Source organism: Dryobates pubescens, chromosome 2 (assembly GCF_014839835.1).
Source record: "Dryobates pubescens isolate bDryPub1 chromosome 2, bDryPub1.pri, whole genome shotgun sequence".
Lineage (NCBI taxonomy): Eukaryota > Metazoa > Chordata > Aves > Piciformes > Picidae > Dryobates > Dryobates pubescens.
Window position 1 is genome coordinate 10,174,286 of NC_071613.1, and position 27,698 is coordinate 10,201,983.

At 39.5% G+C, this 27,698-nt stretch overlaps 1 protein-coding gene across 3 annotated transcripts in view; it reads left to right on the forward strand.

The window, feature by feature from the left end:
• The window catches only part of KCNK2 (potassium two pore domain channel subfamily K member 2), a 126,778-nt gene that overhangs the window by 45,656 nt on the left and 53,424 nt on the right, over positions 1-27,698 (forward strand). The window contains exons 1-4 of one of the 3 annotated variants that reach the window (XM_054170007.1): positions 3,715-3,827; positions 4,353-4,410; positions 6,129-6,439; positions 19,688-19,805. In XM_054170007.1, coding sequence (XP_054025982.1) covers position 4,410; positions 6,129-6,439; positions 19,688-19,805 — 430 coding nt within the window. In that variant the 5' untranslated portion in view covers positions 3,715-3,827; positions 4,353-4,409. Of the gene's footprint in view, positions 1-3,714; positions 3,828-3,993; positions 4,411-6,128; positions 6,440-19,687; positions 19,806-27,698 lie in introns of those variants that run through there. The other 2 variants (XM_054170000.1, XM_054169994.1) reach the window with 2 other exon arrangements.

A 27,698-nucleotide genomic window follows, 5' to 3' on the forward strand; every position in this document is an offset into this window, starting at 1 on the left:
CTTCCAGCAGCCACTGTCTGAGAGTAATGCGGCCATCCCAACCTCATGCCAACACATTTTTAGACAGTGTTCGACAGTTCTGTACTTTGTGAGTCTTTCTCATGTTAGCATGAAATACCCAAACCTGCATATACTTATTCTTACAAACATTTATTTATTTATTTATAGTTCAGACAAATCTCTTTGGCTCAGCAGCAAGCCTCTTTGTTTGCAAGGTTGGACCTCTTGCTGATGATACAAAACATGGGAGGTGGGGTTTGGGGAAATGGGGTAGTAGCTGACACCCCATTATGCTGTGCTGCCATGGAACTGTGGTGGGTTGAAAATTCCTCGTAACATGAAATTTGCCAGACCAACTCAGTTGCAAGTAAATGAAGCTGTATTTACAAGCAAAACTACAATCTACAATGAAATGCAATGAGTATGTGCAAAATATACAGGATTTACAAATATTTACAGGTGTTTGCAATTGACAAACAGCTACAGCTTCTCCCCCAACCCTGCTCCTCTCTCTACCCCCATGTACACAAAAAGGGACAAGAAAAAGAGCAGAAAATTTGTGGTTAATACCAGGCACAACTAAAGTGATGCGGTCAAGGTCAGTAAAGCCAGGAGAAACATCAGCCAGAGCCAAAGAAGCGAAAAGAGAGATTGTTTTGTACAACTAGTTTAAGTCTGTTATCTCTCCAATGGATTGTTTAGAACTTACCATTATTTTCCTTTTTGCACCCAATAGCGATTTATTTACATTCTACCACTTTCTGTTCAAGATCTGTGGAAAAATTTTTAAAGGCATAGGCTAAAACTACTACACCAATGAGAGCTGGACAGGCTGCAGAGCTGGGTGAAAGCAAACCTCATGAAGTTCAATAAGGACAAGTACAGGGTCCTGCATCTGTGTAGTAATAACAGCAGGCACCAGTATAGGTTAAGGATTGCCCTGCTGTAGAGCAGCTCCACAGAGAAAGACCTTGGAGTCCTAGTGGACAACAAGTTCTCCATGGGAGAGCAATGTGCTATTGTGGCCAAAAGGGCCAATGGTATTCTGGATGCATCAAGAAAAGTGTGTTTAGCAGGTCTAGGAAGGTTATCGTCCCCCTCTACCCTGCACTGGTGAGACCACACCTGGAATTTTTTGTCCAGTTTTAGGCTTCCCCATTCAAGAGAGACAGGAATTTGCTAGAGAGAGTCCAATGAAGAGCCATGAGGATGATTAGGGGACTTGAGCATCTTCCCTGTGAAGAGAAACTGAGATCCCTGGGGCTCTTTAGTCTTGAGAAGAGAAGACTGAGAGGGAATCTGATCAATGTCTATAAATATTTGAGTGGTGGGTGTCAAGTAGATGGGGGCCAATCTCTTTTCAGTGGTGCACAGTAATAAGACAAGGAACAATAGATACAAACTTGAACATAGGTTTCACCTCAACATGAGGAGAAAATTCTTTACAGCGAAGGTGACGGAGCACTGGAACAGGCTTCCCAGAAAGGCTGCAGAATTTCCTTCTCTGGAGGCTTTCCAAACCCACTTGGACTCATTCCTGTGCAGACTACCCTAGGTGATCCTGCTTTTGGCAGAGGGATTGGACTTGATGATCTCTGGAGGTCCCTTCCAACCTCTAACATTCTGTGATTCTGTGTTGTATCGCTTTTTACTACTTAATCTTGTCAGCGCTGGTTGGTGGCATGTTTTGTAAGTGATACACTGCATTTGAGTGTATTTGCTCAGTAAAGCTCAGGCCTGATGTGTCAACCTGGTCAAGTATCAGTTCCAAATTTGAGGGCAAGATGGTCACAATATTTAAAAAATATGTGGTGTACATTGTGATTAAAATATTAGAGGGCATGAGTCCACAGAATAAATGCTGGTGCTATGTAAGGCCTTGGGAAAGTGGGAGCTGCTATACACAAATAGTTTGTCTTGTACAAAATTAGTGATTTTCTTGCTGGATTTGAAGATGCCTGTCACTAAAGGTATGTGCCAGATAACACTCCTACATGGAGTGTTTATATTCCTGGTAGAATTTGCGCAAATTCACTTTAAGCAAGTGATATGTTCCAGGTGAGGACTGCATCTGAGATCACAATAGGTGGAAAATTATCAGCCAACTGAAAGAAGACATTGGAGATATTTAGTAGGTAATTAATAGAAATGATTACTTCCACAGAGACAGCCCTTTAGCTATTAAAATTAAGACATCAATGCAGTCATTCTTGGAGTGGATGTCAAAATAGTTTCTGCTTGTTGGGTGGAATGCTTAAATTTAAGGCCTCATCCAAACTCTCGTGAAGCTGTTAGGAGGCATCCCACTGCTTTCAAGTTTTAGGCAGTAAGTCTGGCCTTTTTTCAGCTTTTATTAATAATTTCCCCACTCAAGGCAAAACAAAATCTTATTCCAAACATTTAGATTGCTAAAGAAGGGCATGTAGTACTATTTTCCACAGTATTTTAGAGACGCAGGTCATCGTGGAAGGAAATGTGTGCCTGTTTTCCCATAGGACGTTGGAAAAAATTGTGTGAAATTATTATTTTCCATGAGGTGGGTACAGACAGAAATCTTCTGGGGAGAAAGCTGATGATTTTTGTGCGTGTGTGCCTGTGTGTGCGCATGTAAAAAATATCCAGGTGTGAAGATCTTTACTCTTCGAGACTCCCTTGAGAAAGGGAGTATCAGTAGACAGGAGGAGGCATTTCACTTTTCTTCAGTTTTTTGAATACTGGGACTATGTTGATAAAGTTGACTGAGACAGTAAAGGTCTGCTTGCAAAAGGGTTTCCTGGACTGGGCCCAATGTCTCTTATTACTCAACAACTGTTCTGCTGGTTCATGGTGATGGGAAGCGATGAGCTACAGCTCAAGCTGAAATGGCAGATGCAGCTTCCGGCCCCTGCTGCATCTCTGAGATGTGTGACCACACTAGGTAAGACTGGCATGACTGATGCTGCTGAAATTGGAGTCCTAAGGAATTCAATATTACACTCATTTGTATTATGTCACATTGATGGGGGAAGTGTTAAAGTAAGTGACTTCTAAAATGCTTGCTGATGGTGCCACTGATTTGAGCAGGATTATAGTCCATTAAACACCCCATGTACGACTGACTTTGGCCATTTTACTGATACAGACTCTGGCTTTAAATGCTTGCTTGTGACCTATTCCTTTTAGTTATGGTGACTAATCTTTTAACGTGTTTGCAGAGACTTTTCAGAGTGGTTTGTGGCAGCAGTTTTTTGATTCTCTTAGTAAATCATTTTAGGTCAGTGTAGATGTTCATCACCTCAGTGTGAACAACTGACCCAGGGATAACATCGCAGGTGTCAGATGAACGGGAAATTGGGGAGTTAGCCCGTGGAGAGGATAAAAAGCACAATTTCAGGCTTTTTAGTGGCTCAAACCACAGCTGAAGCAGCGTTTCTGATGTACCTATCAGAGTAAAACGGAAGGAGGCAGTTCGCTGGCAGGGAGTGCTATAGGAGAGCAGCTGCCATCCCTGACTCCTAGATCCCACCTCGTTAACTCCTTGCAGCAAAACGCCGGGCTTTAAGGCACACGGGTTAAAAATCAGGCCAAGCCAGGGAAGGACGGAGCGGCCCCGCAGCTTCGTCCCTCTGCCCGGAGAGGTCTCCCCTCATATTCCCCCGGCTCTTGCGGCTGCGGTGACATTTCGCCTAGTTCAAAAGTTCACGGGGAGGCTCTAGCGAGGCTGTCACGTTTGGGGTTGGAGAGAGATCGCCGACAGGTCCTGCCTTGCCTCCAGAGGTGGTCGGTGCCTTCTGCTCCCTCCTGCTGCTCTCCTCGCTCGTTTCCAGGCGAGACCTTGGTCTCCGCAGGTACCTCGCTGTCTCCCCGCTCTTCATTTCCATCCTGCGCCCCTGCAGCATCTGCCAGCCGGGCTGCTGGAGCGGAGTGGCGCGCACACCCCGGGGGGCCGGGAGCGCCGGGGCGGGGGGGAAATCCTCATCGCGGCTGCCCCCCACCCCACAAATGACATCGCCGGGCTCGGGCCGCTCCGCACGCTCCGCGTACCGGAGCACGCACGGACACACACGCACGGAGACACACACTGGCTCTCTCACGCACGGACACACAGAGCACCCACACACTCACACGCCGTGATGTGCGATGCGCGATGCGCGACGTGAGGCACCTCGCACGCCCCGGGGCCGGGGGGAGCCGGCGGGATCTGCGCTGCCAGCCCGCCCGCCCCTGCCGCTCCCTCTCCTCCAGACCCATCCATCAGTCTCTTCCTCTCGGTCTTCTTCTTTCTTTCTTTTCTTTCTTTCTTTCTTTTTTAAAAAAATCCTTTTTTAAACATTTTTTAAATTTTTAATTTCTTCTAACTGTATCTACTCAAGCCCTGAAAAAATGCCTGCCCGTGGAGCGAGGAGAGGGCACCGGGTCGGTAAATAAGAAGTGAGTACGAGCACAATGGCGTGTCTCCCCGCTCCCAGCCCTGCGGATGCTGCATGCGCCCCTGCTTTCCCCGTGCTCGGGCGCCGGAGGGACCCCGGGATAGTCTCGGCGGCGGCGGCCCGGACCCCCTTTGTACCTTGCCTGGCTGCCTTCCCTTTTTTTCCTGGCCCCGCTCCGCTCCTCAGCCGCGCCGCCGGTCGCCTCGCCCCCGCGCTGCTCCCAGACGCGGAGCATCTCTGCTGGCGGAGGCTGGGGGCTCGTCCACCGCTGCCCGCGGGACCGGGGCTGCGCCCCTCGGGGGCGGTGGGCATAACTCAGCGCTTTGGAACGGCCTTGGCCAAAGGGCGGCGGTGCCCGGTGCCCGCTCCTTTGTTCGCCGCCGGCGGCCGCGGCGGGTCGGAGCTATTACCGGCGGGTGGGCGGGCGGGGGGGCTCGGCGAACCCGGCCGGGAGCGCCGAGGCCCCCGGCATCGCCCCTGGGGGCTCGGAGGGTCGCGGGGGTGCGACAGGAGAGGTGAAAGCGGCGGGTAGGAGGTTCCCCTGCCAAGGTGTGGGGTGCGGGAGGGGGGCCGTGCCTTTCCTCCGGTGCCCGTGGGGTGGGGGACGGGGGACTGGCAGTGGGAGGCATGGACAGCGGTGTGACTGTGATGAGCGGAGCCCGGCCCATGGGGGTTGCGGGGTGCCCCGGGTCCCCTCTTGGCCCGGGACAATAGCTGACTATATCCCTCCTGGCCCCGAGGTGAGTGACCCTGCCAGGTATCACCGTATCGCTAGTCCCGTTGAGAGCGTGTCCCACCTGTGCCGTCCCAAGGGCGACTTTCCTCTACGTCTAGATATTTAGATCTGGACTTTCCCCACTGGCAGCTGCAAGCGATGTCGTGGCTGTTCAGAATGTACTTGTAATTCAGAACAATTTAAATATATCTCGCGTGGTCAGCTGCTGGGGCCGTCTGCCCACAGGAAACCTTCACCTGCACTTGTTGTGGCAGATACTTTTAGTGCCCATGTAGTTGCTGGGAGTCACATGGGTTATCGGGATGACACACAGCTGCTCGTTTCCTAGCCCGGTGGGTTTTTGTAGCTCTAAATAAAAATACACGCTCTAACCAATGGTGGCTTTTCCAGTAACTACACTTCTGTTTTACTGGTGTTTTCTGAAAGGTGTAATTCATACCTAATTAGTGCTTTAAGACTGGTATGATGAGCAGTGTATTGGTTTTGTGGTTGTGTCTGGGGAGTTCAGAAGTGATCATGCAACTGTTGCTGGAGCACATTTGTTGAAGCACAGGGCAAAATAGGTTAGAGAAAGAAAAATTTGTATTTTTCTGCTACTTCTGTAATGCTGAGGTAAAACACAGCTGGAAAACTGCTTAGCAGTGTTTAAGAGAGCAGCGGATGTAAAGAATCTGCAGTGAAATACCACCTGATACTCATTTAATGAAATGCAAGAATGTAGGGGAAATCTGCATTTTGCAAATGAACATCATAAGGGAGCAGATGCATATAGAAAATGTTGCGAAAAGTGTGTATGCAGGTAAAAGGGATAATACTACTCAGAGCAGCTGATTTGTTGTCAGGTGACATGGGATTTAAGGGAAAGAGTCAACAGTTTAAGAATTCCTGTTAGAAGCAACAGGATTTCTGTAACCTCTTGGCAGACATTGATAGCAAAATATGAGTGGCACTGCAAAAATAACTTCCTTTTTCTGTTTTGCCAGTGGCGGCGCCTGACTTGCTGGATCCCAAATCGGCCACTCAGAACTCCAAACCAAGATTATCATTTTCCACCAAGCCTACAGTGCTCACTTCACGGGAGGAAAGTGATTCAGCTATTAATGTTATGAAATGGAAGACAGTCTCAACAATCTTTCTGGTGGTAGTTGTATATTTGATAATTGGAGCAACAGTATTTAAAGCCCTGGAGCAGCCTCATGAGACCTCCCAGAGAACCACCATTGTGATTCAGAAGCAGACGTTTGTATCTCAGCATTCCTGTGTGAATGCAACAGAGCTTGATGAACTGATTCAGGTAATCCATACCAAACCCTTGTCACTATGCCCTAGAGAAACAAATTATATATGGCAGCACTGCTGTGATAAAAGGGGAGAACTTTATTAGCAAAACTCTGTATTGGCCAGGTGATGTAACAAGTGTCAAGACCAGAAGCTGAGCAACAACATTTTCATGCAAAGCCACACGGTCGAAAAGCTATTGCTATTTTTAGGTCCTGTGTGCTTGATAGACATCCTTGTCACTGAAGCCTCCCATTATGGTAATTAAATGATTATTTGTCAGCAATATATATAATTAATACTTCACATAGGAATTGATGTATTGATTGTGCCGTACTAGGTCTGTCGATATTTGAAATGCCTAATTCTGAGGAAGAAAACACACCTTCCCTTGCCTTAAGGGACTTCTGATTTACTCTGATTGTATCACACTAGCTTTCCTTCCAGCTGTATCTTTCCTGTTACTGATTTTGTTTTAAGCAGAGGAAAGTACTACAGACTTGCTTAGTTTTCTCCACTTTTTAAAGGCCTGTCTACAACTGACATACATCAGTGTGTTCCTACCAACAAGACTTTACCCTTGCCAGTCACCTGTCTCTGTCCCATAGGAAATATTTATTTACAGTACCACAGAGCTAGAACCAGAGCCTAGCCTTCTGAGGCCTTCTCCAAATTAATTCCCATGTTCCCATATTCTTATGAACATCCAGTGGCACTGCAAGGAACAAATAATGCCAATGGCATTCCAGGGGCTGCCAAATAATGCCAGTTCTGGAGATGAGACCGAGAATGAACAGCCAAGAGCTGGCAAAGAGTAACCCTTTCCTCAATAGTAGCCGTGGGACTGTCTGAGTTTGCAGAGCCTGAGATGGACCAGTGGAGAGCAGGCAGGCCTCCAGACCCGGATTAGCAGGAGCTAATCTGGAGCATGGGCAGCAAAGCGCTCTGGTTTTTGACAGCAGATATGTCTGGGAGTTTAGAATTGAATTTTATCTTTCTAGACTAATCTGCCTTGAGCATCAGTGTGGACACCTGTGGGTTGTGTTGGTTTGATTTTTTTTTTCTTCTTAGTTTTGAATGCAGAGCTCTGGGATACCGAGTTATTTTTATGACACACTACTTCTGAATTTTAAAGGCAAACAGGAAAAATTATTTCTATTTTCTTACTTCTCTCCTGCCTTGTTGCCAAAATGTGTTCCCAAACTGCCACCCTTTAAATGACTGTCAGGCAGTTTCTATCACTATGTCCTGACTAGGCATGTCTGAGGAGGTGCTGCCAATGCCAATTTCAATGCTGTGCAATAACAATGTTTTAGTGGTTTCACTGGCACAATGTGAGAATCTTGCAGAGAAATACACAGACACATTTTGATTAGAACAATTTTTTTTTGCAGATAGTATAAATACTCCCATATGTAGTATTTAGGTCAGATATGGAACTTGTGAAGATAAAAATAGAAATCTTTAAGCAATACTATCTTACATTATCTGAGATGGTCCTTAAGGCAAAAACTGTTGAAATTTGCTCTGGAGTACTTAGCTATTTTAACATTTATGATTCCATACCCAGAAGCACAGATTGGTAATACAGCCCCACTTCATCAGCATTCAATGCCCATTTTATGTTCCATGTAAATGTCTCAGAGCACAGATACCTCTATCAGCATTACCTCCTATATTTGCTAGTGATTTTGGCATGATCAGGAAGACTCAGGCTTGTGATGTGTTGGGGAGCTGACACAGCCTCCTACAGCCTGTGGATGAGAGATGGTTGTGGGAGAGTTTGCTCAGGTTGTAGTTGGGGTAAATGGAAAACTTTATTTCTTCTTGTTCCCTTCTGCTTCTCTGCAAAAAAGAATCCCACAATGTGGAAGTAGGAATGTGCTGCTACACTCCTTTTGTAGGAGAAAATCTGAGGCATAGGGATCCTGGTCCTACAAGTGCATCTGTGTGCCTTTCTTTATGCAGAACAAGTGATAACAAATCGCATCAAGTTGTTTAATAGTCAGGAATTGACTGCCCAAAGTAAAATAGAAAATCAGTGGCAAAGCAGAGTCTCAATTTTTTTTTTCAAGTCTAGGCTTGTACCCTAACCATGGGGTCATATTTCTGCTCTATTTACCCACTTTGTTGCAGAAACTAAATTACTGGTTTACTATTTATCTCTCTGGGTTTAGGTCTGTCTGCTGCTACAATTTAATGCAGTGTTTCTTCCGTTTTCTTTGGATGTCTGTATGAATGAAAAAAACCCAACAGTGTATGTGAGGAACAAGTGAATAATATTTAAGAATTCACTGAAAGCTATAAACCTGAAAATTAATATGTACTAGTGTAGTAGGAAGCTGGAATGATTAGCGTGTGTGAAGAAAATTACAGAGCTTATAGACCATAATCTCTTTAATCAAGTATACCTTGAGTCAAACTATAATGAAATTAATTATAAACTTTTCCTTTTGAACTTGGTGTTCTGGGATTCCAGAATCTGGTTTGGCTTTTGTTTGTGCTAGTCATTGCTCAAGGTGCTTATCGTGCCAGGACTTTTCAATCTTCTTGCCATTTACCCTGCAGCAGGCTTGATTATCGCAAGACTGCTAACCAACAGTACAATGTGCAGTGGCCTAGTCAGGTGAGCAAATTAGGGAAACTAGTTTGAGAGCACAAATTCAGCTAAAAAAAGTTGTTTAAGTGGAATGAAAGTCTAATTCACTAGAACCCAAGGACTACCTAGGTTCCATCACCTTCCTTTGCCACAGAGCTAAGTAACAGAGAGAGCTGTGTGCTTCTATAAATGCACACGGGATAGGGAATTTTCCCTTCCTGTCTTCTCCATCCTTTATTTTATCCCACCAATCACCAAAAATCTTTGTGGTGCAACAATATATGCATGCAGCTTTATTCCTAGGACATTTTGGATTCCTGAAACTATGTACTTTGTGTGGCTCTTCTGGGTGTACTCAGTGAGAATTATACTTTTATACACTTCATAGATTTTATATACTTATGAAACATGGGACAAAGAAGAACTGCTATGCAGCACAGAAAATGTGCAAAGTAAATGAAATAGAGTGCTCTGATGATGACAACCAAGTAGCCTCATCTGCTTCAGAAAAATGGCCTGGCTTTTCCTCCTAACATTTCATCCCAGTCCAGCAGAATTGCTCCTGTGTTGACAAACAGGTGGTCTTCATGACCTTCTCTGTCTGGACTTCCATGGTCCGGTGTTGCAAATCTTTCAAGCTAAACCACTTCAGTTAATTGGTGTCTCACTATAACAAGCTATACCTGCCATGAATAACAGCAATGCTATTTCATGAGTACTTCTGTGTAGCACTGTACCTAAAATGTGCAGAAGTCATGCAGAGTCCATCTGTAAACCCCAGAGGCTATTTTGTCCAGGCATTTTCAACTCCTGTTGCTGTAGCCTGAAACCAGTATTAACAATATTAAGTGTATCACTAAGTGCTGTATATAACAGTGTGTAGATGGGCAGTGCACAGCAATTGGTGATGGTGTATCTGCATTTACAACCAGAGAAATAGCCCAGAAGGGAAGCCTGTGGATGTATAGTACTACTGTGGTGAGTCAACAGACTGGCAAGCAGTGCATGGTCTGATGTCAAACTTTGTTTTTTTAAAAGTTTCAGTTGGAAGATGTTGAAAGGATCTCACTTATCAGGTGAGAAAGCATTGGTTTGGTGAAGGTTATACATAATATCTAATAAGTTATAAAGCTGTAGAAAGGGATGTGCCTACTTTGTTACTGTCTCTTTTTTTAGAAGAACTCTTGCATGGTGTTTAGGTTTCTCTCCTCATGCCTGCTCTCAGCTTGGCCCTGCCATACAAGTCACAGTAACTGCCAGGTGACAGAATAAAAGAGTAAATGTAGCTTACACTGTGTGGATATGTGAGAAAATCTATAAACATGATCTTCATTTACAATAGGGATTTTTTTTACATCTTGCATGTAAAAGGTTTTTCTTCACCAGTGAGCTTCCTGTTGGCAGAAGCTGAAAGAAACCTGGGAGTAATTGGTCTACACACACACAAGTAATAATAAGCATTAAAGAATGAGAAAAAAAAATTCTAACTGGAGAATTTGTATGTAATCATTTTAATCTAGATCTATTTCTCCTTTAGTGTGTTGACTGTTCCCTTTAGCAAGTTTGTCGCTAAACATTTGCAAATATTCGAGATAGTTTTCAAACTCAGATGCACAAAGTGTGTTGCCAGGTACCTAGAAAAATCTCCTGCTGTATTTATGCACCTGTGCATAGTAGCAAATTTAAAGACACCTTGGGTGCCATGGTCTAGTCATGAGGTCTGTGGTGACAGGTTGGACTCGATGATCTTTGAGGTCTCTTCCAACCTGGTTAATTATATTCTATTCTATTCCACTACTGTCCTGGTGATACTGTGATACTATGACATGTTTGAGTAGCACATATGTCCTCCTGCAAAGCTGTGCAGACATGAAATACACACATATACCTTCATGGCATCTCCTGGGGTTAGGAATTTATCTCTGGGGACAGTTGAGTCTGACCAAATACAATATCCAACAACTTTGTAAAGTTGTAATCTTTTATTGTTTCATACATCTCATTCTGTCTGTAGAGGGAATGAGAAATAGGACCAAAAAAAAAATTTGCTTTCCCAGCACCCAGAACTCATGGATATGATTGTGAGTTGTGGGATGTCTTGCCAATGAGAGACAAATATTTGTCCCCACTGCTGAAGAGAAAGAAAGCTGATTTAAAAAAAAAAAAAGAAAAAAAAAAAAAAGAGGAGTTTTTTATTTAAATATCACTTAACTACATATTGCTCTGCAGTTATTTGTTTCAGTGTTGACCTTTACAAACCAAAATGGGAAAAAAAAAATATTCTTTTAATGCCCAAGTATCAAGTTGCTTAATATATTATTTTTGCATAGAAGAAATGGAAATAAGAGAAATTTCTGTTATATTTTTTGAATAGCTAGAATGTCCCAGCAAGCTCGTGTGAATTATTTTAATAATCTTAGTGAGTTAATTCTGAAACTTAAAGAGTTTTCCAGTAGAAGTGCCCTGAAGCTTAGTAACAGAACAAACCTCATTTCTAGTTCCTTTAGCAGAAATGTCCTTCAAATATATTTATTCTGAAAACCTTAACAAGTGGAAAAAAATATCACACTAGACAGCACAATCTTTTAATGTGTTTCAAGTGCTATTTGTGGTAATTTCTGCCTTATAAAGTATTCATTTTGAAATCTAAACATGATTTCTGGTTGCTGCACCAAACTGTCTCAACAACACAGACTCTTGTAGAATTTTATGTCCAGCCCCTTTCAGGGTATGTGGCTTCTTCTGAAAACTGAATGACCACAAAAATGTGCTTGCATTAAAACAACAAACAAACAAAACCCAAACCAAAAAAACCCCCAAAACAACCCACCCAAACCCAAGAAAAAGAACCACCAGGATTAACTGAATTGATCTTGATCCCACAACTTGATCTCCTTGGATTCTGTGGGGGCATGTGGTTAACATGAGGAGAACAGCTCTCTGTGCTGGGGTCCACAGTCATGTCCCATGCCAATTTTCATCTTGCCTTTGTGTCATCTGTGTTCTCCTTTCTCTTTCCATTCATCCCTTAGACTGTGAATGAGACCAAAATGTGTTTCTTTTTATCTCCCTTGAGGAAAAATCTATTTTTTCCTTTATCTCTCTTGAGAGAAGTCTGACACAGTTATGAATGCCATGGCAGCAGTATTTCTTTCATCAAGCTGTCATCACTAGAATGTCATCATGGCTTCTCATGTGATTAATTTCTCATAAAACTATTTTACTTTAAAGTATGTGTTTCCCATGACTTAATTTTTATCGTTTAAGGTAGAGAGCTATAATGTTGCTTCTCTGCCAGTAGCTATTTCACTTTTTTTTTTTTTAAATTACAAATTGAAATTGCATTGTAGCCCCAAGAAAATTAGGTTTTTTTTTTCTTCATCCTTAAGAATACATCTTTTCATTTCAGCCAGATAATATCCTTGAGCCTCAATCTCTTGACTATTTAGAAAACTGATAAAATAAAGACATACAAATCCTTCTTTTTCAGAATGTATTTGAGCTTGTTGTATCATTTTTGTTGGGATAATAAATCAAAGAGGTGGAAAGATCTTGTTTTCAGACAAACCTGAAATTTATTTAGAGGAATTTGAAATTTATTAGCTATTTATTATATTAAAAAAAAAATATTCTTTGAATTGCAGCATTTACAGACGTTCTCAGTGCTGTGAGCTGGAGCTTAAATCTTCTCTAGGCAGGAACTTCTTGTGGGAGCTTGAATGCACCAGTTACAAGCCCAAATATTATTAATCTCTCCCTTTTGGAATTCCTTCCAGCATCTCCTAAAGGAAACAGGAACCATCCCACGTCTGGATGTGCAGCACATGTTCATGCATGAAATGATTGGTAGATCAGCATAAAATAAATTGATTCTGCAGCATATATTTATCTGGGTATCCAGAATACCATTGCATCAAGTTTTTATTGGCATGCATTTCACACATGAAGCTTATGGCAGGTTGCAGGTACCTGCAGCAGAGCTGCTTGTCGATGGTGTTTTCAAAGCAACATGAAATGAGTATGCCTTAAAGCAGTTCAAACATGAAGCTCAGGAATCATAGTTTGGGTCATTATGCTATGTGTGTGTGTCTCCTTAGTAAAGGGTCAAAGCACTGGACTCTGTGTATTCTTAACTTTTAAGTGTAGAGGTAGTCCTAACTTTTACAGTAAGACTCTGTTTCTCTTCTGCTCTCAATGAGTCTGTTGGTCTAGTGGTCACTCCAATATTTTCTTCCTGTCAGAAATGCATGTTCTGATGCTATTGTCTCTCCATAGTAAATCCCTCCAAATTCTACCTGATCAGAGAACTATTTATTACATAAAAGATCTCTGTGAAAGACCTTCGATCATAGCCTCATTCAGATCTGTCCTCTGCAGATACCCACCTGCTATGTGTGAGTCTGAGTGGGCTGCAGAATCCCCTGGGTTGTGTGCATTCCTTGCTTAGGACTGCTCTGGTTTCTGCTGTCCTCTTGCAGGCATATCCCTATCCCTTCTTCTGGCTCTACATTTAGCTCCTGGAGGGAGCAAACTTCCCCTAAACTTTCTGTTGCCTGGGAGCATTCCCTCCAACTCCTTTTGCTTTAGTTATTTTGTACATGGCAGTTAAACTAAAATATTTTTTCTTCTCTTTTTTAAAGCACAGTTTTTATCCTTCATAAGCATAAGAGTGATACAGATTTTTTGAAGAATAAATAAATTCTGACTGCCCTTGCCACTTCCTTGTTCCAGCAGATTGGTTTCTAACGTGGTGGGGTTTTTTTTTTTGCTGCTTCTGGTGTTGGGGTTCTTAAAGGATATATTTACATCAGATGAACAGTAGCTAGCTTGAATGCATCTGAATGACAGCTTTTGTCTGAGAAAAGGTGGCAGATATGACTCATTACTAAGTCAGTTTTGCTGAGCAGCTGTCTGCATAATTCTTCCAGTCTTTAATCTCAAGAAGAAAAGCCCTCTTCCCTGAATGTGTGTGTATACATACATATAGATATGAACACACACAAGATTTATATACATAGTCTGTTTGTAATGCATATTTAGAAATAGAAATTTATTTCAATATGTTTCTTCACATTTTTAGTTCAAGTAGCTTGTGAACATAGGGAGAAAAGAGTACTTCAGTTCTTGTGGCATGTCAGGTACTAGTCTCCAGTGCATATTACAGTGATATGTTACTCAAACAAAACTGAAAAACAGGGAGTCACAAACTGTAACATAAACAGCATTGCAATCTCTTTCAACAACAAGTCTCAAAAAGCATGTGCTTTTGGAGGTAGGAAACTAATTTGCTAAGTGTTAAAAGAATCCTAGTGTGCCTCTGAACAGAGAACTAGGATTTCCATTCTTTGTAAACCAGAATTGAAATAAAAATGCAGGACTCGTGCAGTAGCTGGGCCATACGAGGTGTGTTGCTATACCAGAAAGTGAGAAAGTGCACTTGTCAAATGGCAACAGGATAATGAAAGAAGAAATCTAGGCTGAGAAATGGGTTTCTAGAAACTGTGAGGCATATCTGACTTTATGACATCACTTGTTAAATGATTGCCAGGAAGCACACGCTTACTCTTGGGAAGCTGGGTAATGAAATATTGCACACACTGTTGTATTTTGTCACAAGCATAATTTAAGGTGCTTCTCTTTTAATGTTGGAACAGAAAAGCTGAAATGTTGTGTTGCATCATTTCATAAAAATGAAACTACTGGAAAATGATGCAAAGGCATGTATTCATAGTGTAGAGGGAGATGAGCATCAGAATGACTGGTTTGACATATTTGTTTCTGCCTAATCTCTGTACGAGGCAATGGTTGACTACCAGCAGTTAGCATTCTCGGTTTACAGTCTCTCTGTATTTCTTCTGTGGCCAACAGGCTGGCTTTTGTCAGTCATCTCCATTGACTCCTTGCAGGGTCAGAGGACCAGAGGTTGAAATCTCTGACCTAGGAGGATTGTCTTCTGTTTTCACTAAATGACTGTGCTGTTTGAAAGGCTGTTTTATCTCTTGTCTTGACAGAAAAAAGTCACGAAGTTCTGTGTCTTAATCTATAAGGGTAGCTCAGTGTGGCATTAATGGACAGATATTCATATGAACACAGGGATGTCATAGTAAAAAATTGCAATGTATTTATCAGAAAGTGTTTCTAAATTATATGGGAAATGGAACACTAACCTCCAATTAAAGTTAGATTTTTGTATTGTCACAATCCTTTCCCCAGTGTTCTGATTTAATGAAAACAAGCAAAACATACAGTGTGAACTGATGTGTTTTTGGAGCTCAGCTCCTGGTTTTGAAAGTAAGACAGGTCATGTCTGACCTGTCCTTTCTGCGCTCAAGCCTCTTTGCTCTGGTGCTCTGATGAAGCGTATTCCTGAAGACAAATGTAAAGCCAAGTAGGTTGGATGTAGTACAGATTAGGACTTCTCCTCAGACACAACTCACAGCTATCCTAAGATACAGAACAGAGCTAGCCTAAGAATCCATATGACTTAAAAATGGGAATTAAGTTCCTAAAATTTATTTGAAAATTCTATTTCACTCCTCCCTATTATCAAAAAAGCCCACATTTTCACCATTACAAAGGCAACTAAAGAAGAAAACCTTCCACTGTAAGCAAACAATACTATTCTTAAAGTCACTACACATAGAGGTCTTGATTTGGTGCCGTGTGCTGGGTGATCCCTTCTTTGCTCAGTCCTCTACAAACAGTAGACAAAAGCTCTGGAAGAAGGCAAAGCAAATGAAATCTACATAGCTCAAGAACTGAAACTGTCCACATCCCTATCCTAATGCTGAGTGATTCTGCAGTGCTAAGTAAAACTGATTTTTAAGTCAGAATTTAGTTTGTATATGGAATAAAAATAATAGAAAGTGGAAAGACTGCCACTGAAATAGTCAGTTAATTTTAATACTGTAATTATTTAAAACTCAAGAAATTTGCATGTTAAGATGGCATAAGGTGTTTACAGATTGCAGCATATGATAAACATAGAGATTATGTAGAGTTTTCATGATTCTAACTGTTTCAAGAGTCAAAATGCAGAGTTACTATTGGTATTGTATGAATTAGGATATGCTGCAGGGCTCAGGTGACAGAAGTAAGTTATGAGGGTAGGAAAGAATGACATGGCCGTATTTGTGACAAATGAAGTGGTTGTGTGTGCTCTAGGAATGAGGCATCACTCAAGATAAAAGGCTGAGGGCCAAGAAAAGAGGGGCAGTGAAATTGAATCTAAGGGCACTGACAATGACTAGCATGCTGTTTGAACACTGTGGGTGAGATCCTGGCCCTTAGTCAAGGTAGTGGAAATCAGCAGTGTGAGACTGGGTTTTTAGTCTGGGCTAAGGAAATGTTAATAGCAAATATTCCAGGTAAGATTGTGCAGTGGATGTAATAATATAAATGTTAAGAGTCTTATTATATAATTATATTATATTATACTGTATTGTATTATATTATATGTGATTTTCTTTTAAAATAATACTTGAGTATAACCTTAGCTGAAGATTTGCTCATAGGCACTGACGAAACTGAGAAGAAAAGATGTCCTCTGATCCAAAGAAGTGAAAATTCCCTCCCAAAAACTCTGCAGGCAACGTTCAAAGGCTTTATGAGGTTGATCTTAGTGAACCAGCACCCTTATCTGTCATCCTTGCTAGTAAGGAGGACTCTTACCAGAAATTCTGAAGGAATTTCCTTTTTCTGAAGGGAAAGCTTTGTTAGTATTTAAGGCTGAATCCTCCCAAATGAAAGAACAGTGCAGGAGAAAGCTTAATAGTGTGTTTTTGGAAACTTAATAGCCCTGTGACGAAGAAGGCATCACCTGGCCCTCTATGAGTAAAACTACATTTAAAATAATTGATAAGGTAAATCAGTAAGAATTCAAAGAAAGTAAGTAAGAAATACTGTAAATTAAAAATTACTTATATATACTCATATTCAACAGATTTCTTTACATGAGTAAGTATATTATTTAATAAGAAAGGGGTTTTTTATTTGTAAAAAAGGGGCAGATGATGGATCTACAAGATCATTAATTTCTTCAAGGAGACAAATAAGAAATTACTGTTCAAGTGTTTCTCATAATGTAAGAACTTCTAAATTTACTTTGAAACACATAAAGATCTCAAAAGAAAAAAGCATTTTATATGATCCACAAGTAAATTGTAGAACTTACTGCCCCAGAATGACTAGGCTCCCAAAATATGAGTGAGTTCCAAAAGTAGGTAGATAAATTCATGGTAAAATAATCCACCCAAACCGATCTGAACAGTGTGATACAGTTGTAGTCTCCCACTCAGAAAGTCTTTAAAACTGTGTTTAGTCAATAGTTAGGGGGATGTATGAAGAGAAAACATTACTTGCTTACTTACCCTCATTATTTTCCTAATTAACAGTTGGCTAAAATCAGACATAAAGATAGTGGCTAATTTTCTTTTGTAGCCATGTGTTGTGTTTTGTTAAGTCTGTCCCAACAGAGCAGTTTTGGGTTAAGTTGTATCTTTTTCTTGGAAGCTTGTAGGTACAATATACTGCAGTTAGGAAACAAAATGGATCTTTGAGCAGTTTAGGTTGGCACATCTTTCATATAAAAGATGTTGAGGTAGTATGGCTGCAAAAATGTCTGGTGATCATAAGAAGCTCTGAAAATATTTTTCCTCTGCATCTGTGTAAAACTTGGTCTTGTTAAATGGCCTAAGCAGATGTGTTGCTCTGGGTAGTGCATTCATCCAGCACAACAAACTGTAATAAAGCATGAATGGTCCCAGTGCTGTACCATATGATGTCCTCGCTAAACCGCATGTTCTCATTTGCAGGTGCAAGGACTTGTGACGAAAGTTCTTAGTTCACTGAAATGAAACTGTATGCAAAATGTATTCATTGGGCTTTACAAGGTAGCACGCTATGGCTTATAAATTAAAGGAATATCTGTATTGTGTAAATTATAAAATCAATACAAGAGATGGTTCCCACATGCTGCTTAGTCTGATGTATCCCTTCCTGCAGTAATGGAAACATCTCCCAGTATCACTGCTGCAGTATTCACTGTTGCCCAGTTGCACATGATGTACAAATGTAGAAGTTTTATTCTTCCAATTCAAAGGAAAATGAATCTCTTTCCCCCTTCCTTTCTTGCCCCATCCTTTCTCCTTCCTCCCTAGTATTGAAATTTCTGCATCTTTTATGTCTGCCTCAAAAAAAAAAAAAAAAAAGGCAAAAATGGGAACAGCTGAAAGTATAGAAGATAAAATACTGTAAAGTGTATGTAAAGATACCCCAACGTGCTTTCTGTTGACAACTCTGGGTGTGGAAAATGGTTTAGGTGCAGCAGTAAGATCCTTCTGGCTGTGGAGATGCAGCTGAGGTCTTTGAAATGGCTACTTTGCATCTGAGCTTTGAAAGTGGGAAACTGGAAACTGACTTAGTCTGAGATTGCATCACAAAAAGTGGTGTTAATCCAGTGTTGGTATTTTGTTATTTCCGTCCAGATCAACATGAGCACTCCTTAGAAACAGAAATGTTTCCATTTGCAAATTGTCAATATATTTTGTTGTTGAATGAAATACTGCTGTTGAACAGCACTGTTCTTTTGCAACAGACTGGCCATGCAGAAAACTCTTCTTGATCTATTTCTGAATGTCTTTATGTGCATAATAACTGTTGGACAGCTCGTCAAGCAGAAACTGTTAGTTAAAATTTTCATCTTAGCTTTGCAGTACTTATTCTTCTGTTGTTCTTCCATTCAACATCAATTATTATTATAAGAATCATGATTAGGAAATAAGTCTTATTTTACAGTTTCAGAATGAAATGATAATTTACATTCCTTGAAAGGTTTATTGCAAGCTTAAAATTAATTTTTCTTGACGTGTACTGTTTAACTCAAATATTAGTACATATCTGCAATAGAGATGTAACTAAACAGGAATGCTTTTTGTTAAGAATTTACCTTAGGTGACTCTGCCGAAATAGGAAGTGTTTCATATTTCTCAAGACTATGAAAATGTCTCTAGTGGCAAACTTGTTAATTTTGTCTGCTAGAACTGAATTCTTCAAGAATGCTGTTTATGAAGCATAAAGTTGTATAAACATAGGGATGCATATTTGATTTTGGTTTTAATTAATGTAATGACATTTTTATAACCATAAGTGTAATTGTTAATTTATTAAATTATATCTTCTACAATGGTTGTTTAATTAATGAATTAATTATTGGATCCAAAAGAATGGATGGGCATTTTTTTCTTGGACGTTTTGAAATGACTATTTTAAGAAGTACGTTTGCTTGCCTAACTCAATAGAGAAATGTTTTGGGAAACTCTCAATGTAAATATTTGCCTCATGAATATTTTTCTTCACCAAATAGCTGCAACAGTGTAAATAACTGTGTTTGCCATCTATCTAAGGCATTGATGTTACTTATACTGTGGATTTTGTATTCTCCTTAATGGTCTGGAGTTTATGGCTCTGCTGCATGCTGAAATGCTTGGGGTGTCTGCTGAAGATTAAATTGTAGCCTGAAAGAATGATAAAACTTGAGCAGTGCCACACCGATCATTTTCGGGTGTATTGCTTGGATTAAATAAGTGATTTAATCAATTTACTGTGTAATGTGTATAAATCTTAATCTTTCATGAATATTGACAAAAATATTTTTTAAACTTGCAGCAAGTAGTGGCAGCAATAAATGCGGGAATCATACCTTTAGGAAACACAACTACTCAGATCAGTCACTGGGACTTGGGAAGTTCCTTCTTCTTTGCTGGCACTGTTATTACCACAATAGGTAGGACAAAGCTTATTCTCTTTTCTTAGTAAATAACCTGAAACTGTTTTGATTTCCAGTGTGTATATTTGTTAATGGTAAATCTTCCAAGTCTTCTGGTTTAAAGTACAGTTATTTGTTAGCTGTTAGGGCACAAATTATAGCAGTCTGTAAGCATCCCTAGCTGAGTCAAGGAGTCTTCTCTAGAAATTGTTGCTGTGTATTTCTGAGGTAACTACAAGATGTTGTAGAAATATTTTCTGGGGGGAATTTGGTCAACTGTATAATCACAAGTGTTAAGTAGGGCATGAGTTAAAGTGCATGTGCATTAAACCTTGACTGAGATTTATGGAATTTTAAGTCTGTATAAACACATTCCTATAGTGGTGTTTTGTTTTTTTTTTTTTTAATTTTTCTTTTTCCCCCCTAAATTCTGAAAAAAATTAGATGAGGACATGGTAATCAGCTGTAAACATTCTATTGATAAACAGCTATACATTCAAAAGCTAACTTTGAGACTTCTATTGCATTCAGAGAATTCTAAAACTGCAGGATGATTCTCTGTGCACACAAGCCCAAAGATTTTTTTTCTGGATCCTTTCTGCATTGGAGAACCACTGTCTCTCTGAGCAGGTGTGAACAGGAGCAGTGTTTGACCTTTCAGTTTCTTCTCTTTGTCTACAATACAGTTCACATGGTACACAGTTCGGAGATGTAGTTTAGGTCATAGATCATAGAAGGAGAGTCCACAAACGTGGATGGAAAATCTGAAGACGAAATCAAATGAGAAAAAATTAAGACCTACATTATGAGAATATTGTAGAAGGAATCACAGCAATGTTACAATAGTTACCTCTACCTAGTATTTAATTGCTTATTTAAGAGGATGTTCACGTGTTGAAGGTGTTTTTGATCTTTCTTTACGTAAAAATGAGATTTTTGTGTGTGTTTGAGTATATGCATACCTATATGTGTTTAAATATTGTATTATTTTTTCCACATGTAATGGAAACAGGTTTAGTGAAAACAAAGGGAAACTCTTAACCTCCTTGAGATCAATACTAAACTTTCTCACTATTTAGTAACAGGTCCACAGGGTAATAAAAGACAAGAGTGTTGAAAAATGTATTTTTAGCAGACTAAACCCAAAAAAAAGCAAGAACCTTGGAAAGATATCTTTATGATCCACCTTATGTTGTCCTCTTCTGGCAGCATGAAGCTTTAAGTTGTTACGTATTTATGGTTCTGTAGAAAGTGCTTAATATTTGTTTTCATTCCCAATGAGAATAAAAGTTAATGTAAGAAATTTTCAGGGAATTAAATGATTCAAAATTAATTCTAAAGTGATAAAACTTTTTTTTTTTTTTTTTAACCAAAACATGTATGAGTACTGTTTAGAGGAGAGTGGGGCATCTGCAGAGGCATCCAGGCCTCTGATCCACTGTCCCCAAGAGGCAATATAACCCAATAGAAAATACATTGTGAAATTAATATATCAGGTAATTTCTACAAACCTGAGTAGTCAGACTCAAGTCAAACTAGGCAACTGTAAATATTTATTTAAGGTTTTGTGATAAAAACTTGAGAAAATCTGGGGGAAAAAAAAATCTTCAATAGCATACTTTGCCTTTAGAGTAACAGTGTTTGTCATCACAGACCTTTTCTGAGAGGCTGCTCCTGGTCAGTTGCAGTTTTGAGCTTGGTTTCTTGGAACCTCAGGACAGCATGCTTATGTGAAAGCCGTAGTGCAGTTGGTGTTGTCCTACTGCTATGTGCCGTCTTACCAATGGTTCACAGGACTTGCAGTGTGACAGCAGGCAGAGCTGTCAAAAAAAACCCCTTGGAATTATGACTTTCCAGGGAAAGCTGTGACAAGTGTAACAGTTGGGTGTTCTTTCCCTTGTTCTTCGTATTAATACATGTCATCAAGTAATTTTGTGTTCAGAACAAGATCCTTTCATACGTGAGTAATTTGTTGAAAATGAAGGTGTTCTTTCAAATTAAGGGGCATATGATTATCATATAACTTGATATTTTAATTTCCTAAGAGACTAAAAAGGCAGCTTGTTAACATTCCCAGAGAATTGCCATAGGTTTTAACCAAACACTATACATATTCTCTATGGGAAAAGACAGGACTTTATAAATGCATGAAAGAACTTTGGAGATATAATTTGTAAAAGTGATTTTACGAGTATGAATAGAATTTATAAATATTATGTTTTTTAGACTGTATACCTTAAGAAGTACTTGAATAGGAGAAAGGATTACTACCATTTAGAGAAAATGATAGCTTTCTCCTGTTGCAACAGATTCTCTAGCTTTCCAAAACTCTTATTACTATAATTTTACCTTATCATTTAGCTCACACTACTCTTGATGATAACTCAGAATGCAAGAAATTAAAATGGAACCAAGAGTTTATTCATGGATTGTGTTTCCCAGACCTTTCTTCAATGACAGTTTCAATTGTATCCCAGAAGTATTTGGATCCTGGGGAAAAGGAGTAATAAATAAGGCCTTTAGCATTTCCCTAAGCAACAAGTTACTGTTTTACAGTTACTTTTATTACTGTATCACAGTGGTGCTGGACATTTGACTGAAAAATATTGACTGTATATTTTCGTGGCTGTTTGCAGCAGTCCACACCCATGTAGTTTTTCATTTTTCTGGGTCTCCTGCAGGCTGCCGAAAAGCTCAGTGATGTGGGCATGTAAATCTGCTGAGTTTCAAAGCCAGCTAACAAAAGCAGAGGTAACACTAAAGAAAGCAGATGTTTATTTTTGTTTGTTATCCAATAAATGCTGCAGTCAGTGCATATTATAAAATGAATGCACTCACTTTTAATAGAACATAATCTGTCATATTGCTTTGAGATATTTTCTAAGAAATGGATTTAGTTGAGAGATCAGGGTCAAACAATTTCACAAAACTTTATTTAGAAAAGATCCTTTGCAAGTTGTTTCTTTTTTTTCCTCTTTCCTGCCCCCCCCCCCCCCTTTTTTTATTCTTTTTTTCCCCCTGTGTCTGTGTGGATTGGTTTAGACTTTGCATTTACTGCTGTGCAACAGCACAAAACTTGTTGCAGGAATGGACTTCACTGGCTATAGGCTTGCCTTGCTTAGTTAGGTGTTTATGCTCGTGGATATGTTTCTAGAATGAGCACATCTCATCTTAACAAAGACATGCAATACTATGTGATTACTCTGCTTGTATGGAACAGTTTCACACAGTCCTGAAGACAGAAAAGGGTAACAGGGGGAAATGCAAAAAATTGTCTATGAAAATATTGTTGCATTGATCCTTGGGATACTGAGCATGTGGCAAAGCACAAAAGATGCTCTATTTTTTCCTACCTGCAAATGTCATTGTCCAGTTGGCCCCATTCTAAGACCACATGTCCAAAGAAAAGGAAAAAAAGAGTTGGGAAGAAAAGGAAGAAAAATGGTAACTCAATGGTAAAGCCAGTACTGCTGAGGAAAAGGAGAAGAAAATAATCTCTGTCATGTCTTTTTATTCTGCTGAATTTTTTTGTTCTATAGAAAATTTCCTTCAGTAGGTATCTTAACTCAGAAATGGGCACAAAGACATGAGCTATGCACACCCTGCTATCCCTTAGACAACTTATATTTTAATTGGGAAAGTTTTCTATTAGCAGCATAGGAAGAGAGACCTCTCTTACTGCCAACTTGAGACCTGTATCAAGCAAAGTTGACATGGCAAGGCCTTGAGCTTAGCAGTCGTTTCCCCAGGTGATTACTGTCTTAGCACATAAGAAATGCAGCATCAACTGTAATATCAGAAAATGTATCATGAAACCCTCTATTAAACTCTCATGGATCTTTATCTAAAATAGCTGTATTTTTTTCTGTTGTTATTCCAGCCAACCTGTAATGACTTTTTCAAGCACTGCAAGTAGACATGCAGTGGAAAGGGTGTTTATTCAGAATCCTGGAAGATGGAATATTTTGCATAGCAATTGCGAACTTGTTGGGAGTGCCAGCAAACTCACTGGTAGCTGTGGTTTGCCACAGCACTTCCTTTCAAAGCCAGCCATGTCTTCATAGGGGTGAGCTCACAGAACTTCATTAATATGATTAATATTTTAGCACTTGAGGATACTTCACAGCCATATTAATGTCCAAATCCAATATTTACTAGTAACTGAGTCAACAAATAAAAAAATGAAGACTATGTATATTCTTTTTGCCCTTTTCCACTTTTCTTCACCAACACTTGATTTTTGAGCCCAAGCTTCTCATATACAAGACAAACACCAAACCTCTTAATAAGTTCACTCATGACTAAAGCCTTTAACTTAGCTTCATGCATCTATCAATGGCAATAGAGTTATGTTTTGGGCTTTTTTTTTGGTTTTGATTGATAAGCCTAGCAATCATTATTAAAGAGTGCAGAGGAATGTGACTCTTTAAAAACAAACAAAACCCAGCAAAAAATCCAAAACCAAACTGATATTTATGATTTAGAGAGCAGTTGCAAATAAAAACTAAATTAAAATTGTCACTTGAAGAATTGCAGTTAGTTATGTTTCTTCAAATGCAATTTTCCTGTAAGGGAAACTTTTCTGTCATTTTCCTACTGCTTGGGCACAGTCTTTTCTTTTGAAGGCAGGGTATTTTAGAAACATCTTATTACACTGTGTAGTGAATTGAAACAAATAACAAAATCCTTCTGCTAAATCTGTCCCTTCTGGCACCATTTCACTGCATTTTTTAAATACAAAATAACAGAATAGTGTGTTAATAACAAAATATGCAAAATACATTTGATGTTGTAAAAAAGACAAATATTGTTGATGATCAAATATGTTATCTATTATGTCAGATAATAAGCAAAAAAAAAATGCAAATTATGTTGAAAAGATATGTTCCCTTAGAAAAGTAAGAAACATCACATACTTATGTTGGAATGTTTTCGGGGGTTTTTTGTTGGGTTTTTTTTTTGGCCACCAAAGAAGAAACAGAACTATTAAGGATGAGCATCAAAATTTCTTTTGAAAAGATTATTCCAGTTTGCTTATCAGAATATAAATGCTGGGATTTCTGTTTATATATTTGAAAGTGAAGAGAGAAGAACCAAGCAAAAGAGAGTGATGTGCAAATGCTGAAGGGATTGAGGAGGGGGTTGGTGAAAAGCTCCAAAAAGTAAAATCCATAAATTACATTTGTCTGAAAAATATTCTGATGTGTGATTTTCCCCATCATATCAGTAGTCAAATCTGCATTGAGACTGACTTAAATGGGACACTGGGCTATATGGATTCTGAGGACCTGTTTCTTTCAAGGCTCCTCAGTGTGAAGTAGTCTGCTTTGGTTCCCTTTCCAAAGCACCAGGTACAGTTTTATTAAGGCAAGGTCATAAATCTTACCCTCCACTAGCAGCCTGGATGCACGTGTCCAGATTTCAGATAGCTGGTAGCATGTGTGTGGCAAAGCTGAGTGTAACCAGATGATAAGGCAGCTGCAGAGGAATGCAGAAAATGAGTGGTTAAGATTTATGGCCTGTGAAAATGTGGTAGTGAGGGACATGCTAAAGAGGTCACTAGGGAATGAGGTGGAAATGCTCCTTCTATTGCTTACCCTGTAGAAGACTCCACTGAAAGCTCTTTCTGTCTTAATGTGGTTTCCTATCAACTCTCCAAGTGTGTTAAATATGTATATCTCATATGATAAAACGTCACAAGAAAGAACTGTTTTATTTAAAAAAAAAAAATCCCCCTGAGATGTCTTCTGAAGGTCAGCACTGTGCTTACCTACCCATACCTGTAGTGCCATTCTTCATGGGAAATGTTAGAGCTAAAATAGCTTTTTTGTCTGTTTGTTTATAATTTATCTCCTTTGCTGCTTCTGTTGCTCCTGTGAAAAGGTGTCTGAATTTGACCCACTTATCAGTTGTTGACAAATAGTGGTTTGCTTGTGCCCTGGAGAGCCTTGCTAGGATTTGGTAACAACATTCTCCATATATTTCATCTGAACCGAGCATATTCTCTCCCAGGACGGAAGCGACTAAACAAGATTTCCTCTATAATTATTTCTCCCAGGAACATCAAGTAGCTAGTGTACTGCCACTCTGCCCTTTATTTTCTCCTGCATTTGTTCAGGCAGGGAGAAAGAGGGCTTATTTTAGTTGAACAGTGAGGAAGTAGAACTTAGACTGCACAAGGTTCAGAAGTAATGATTACAATAAGGGTGCTGAGATATACAGAATGTGAAACAGTGATGGAGAAAGGACCATGGTGAAGAGCTGAAATGAAATAATAATAGATGAAGAGCTCAGTTAGAGACATTGAGGGCTAGTATATCAGAAAAATTGAATTGAATGAGCAAATCAGAGAAAAGAAATTGAGCCTCATTAACCAAAATGACTAAGATAAGAGGAGGGGAGGACCATTTGTTTTTACGTTCACATACTAGAATTCTCAACTACACTAAGGGTAGCTCCCAAGTTGTAGAAGGGCAGGTTTATGGGATGATACACAGTTTTAATTACATAGAGAAATGCTGTTTTTCCTAGGCACATGGGTTTGATACACTGGTCTCAGACATGCAGGTATATTGTATCTTGTATGTTCTGTGGGCCTTATAGCAATGTAGTCTCTTGGAGTGTAAATGTATGTGGGAGTTGTTGACCTGGTAAATTCTGAATTCTGGACAAGAAACTTAGCAATGGATAGTATAAAGGGTTGCTATCTCTTTAGGGAAGATGATGGCATCAGAGACATTTCATACCACTTTCCTTTTTTTTGTTGTTGTTTTGCTATGTTTTTTTACACATTTTTTCTTACTTGTAACACTGAGTTTCCAATTATGTTTATATTCTGGAATATTTTTTCCATCTTTGTGGAATGTTTTTCAACTTCTATGTTGTTTTATTTCTTTCTTTTTTTTTTTTTCCAGTCTGAAAAGCCTTTTAAATTTTATCTGTGAGCTTTTGGGAGGCAGCACTGGTGGTTTTACTTTGGTGTGGCATCTATTTATTGTTGGATCTTGCAAAGCAAGGAGGAAGACATACCATTTTGGTGTGCTTGTACATTCTGACCTTTTAATCTTCCTTTTCCTTAAACCCAGTAAAATGTTGTATTAAAACAAATTGTCAGGTATGCAGCTTTCCATCTCTCTCTTGTACCTTCTGTAAGTTCCTAAATTACAAACTACACTTAATGCCATTTTGCCGAGGAGTGAAAAAAATTCATCGGTTGTGACAAAATTGCCAAGTTACACTGCAAATGAGCACTGAAATTTTCACAGCTTACTCTGTTACTGCTAGTGTGATAATGGAACTGGATTTTGTTTTCTTCATTCAGATTTCTCCTTGCTAGCTGATCAGTGTAGGGTTTCTGAGCCTGCTGATCATGTCTGCTGTAATTTCCAGGTTACAGAAGCTTGTTGTTATCAATAAACAAAAGGCTGCCAGGAAGAACTGCTGAAAATGGTTATACTTTTTGCAAAATGCTAGAATGAATGAAATTATTTCCTGCTTCCCTTTTTGTTTATTTTTGTAATTGCATCAGGAGCAGTGCAACCAACCAACCATGAGAACCTCAAATCCTATGAGCAAACAGAGGCACCTGATTTTGGAAAATACAGAAAAAAGTTAATGCTTTGTGCTTTGTTTCTACAAAATGAAGTAACAAAATTGGAGTCACTGAGTGTGTAGGGTTTAGAGGTCAAAATAAAAGCACTTATATGTAGTGTGTATATTCTATCAGGATGATTTTGTTGGTAAGTTCCCCTTTTGACCATGTTAAGCTGTTGAGTATTATGTGCTGCTTGTTTTCCTCAGTGTTTGCACTTACTGTTTACTTGAGCTACTAAACAAGACCAGCTTTTAAAAAGGTAATTTTAAAAGGCAGCTGTAATCAATGACAGATTTCTTTTTTATTATTATTATTAT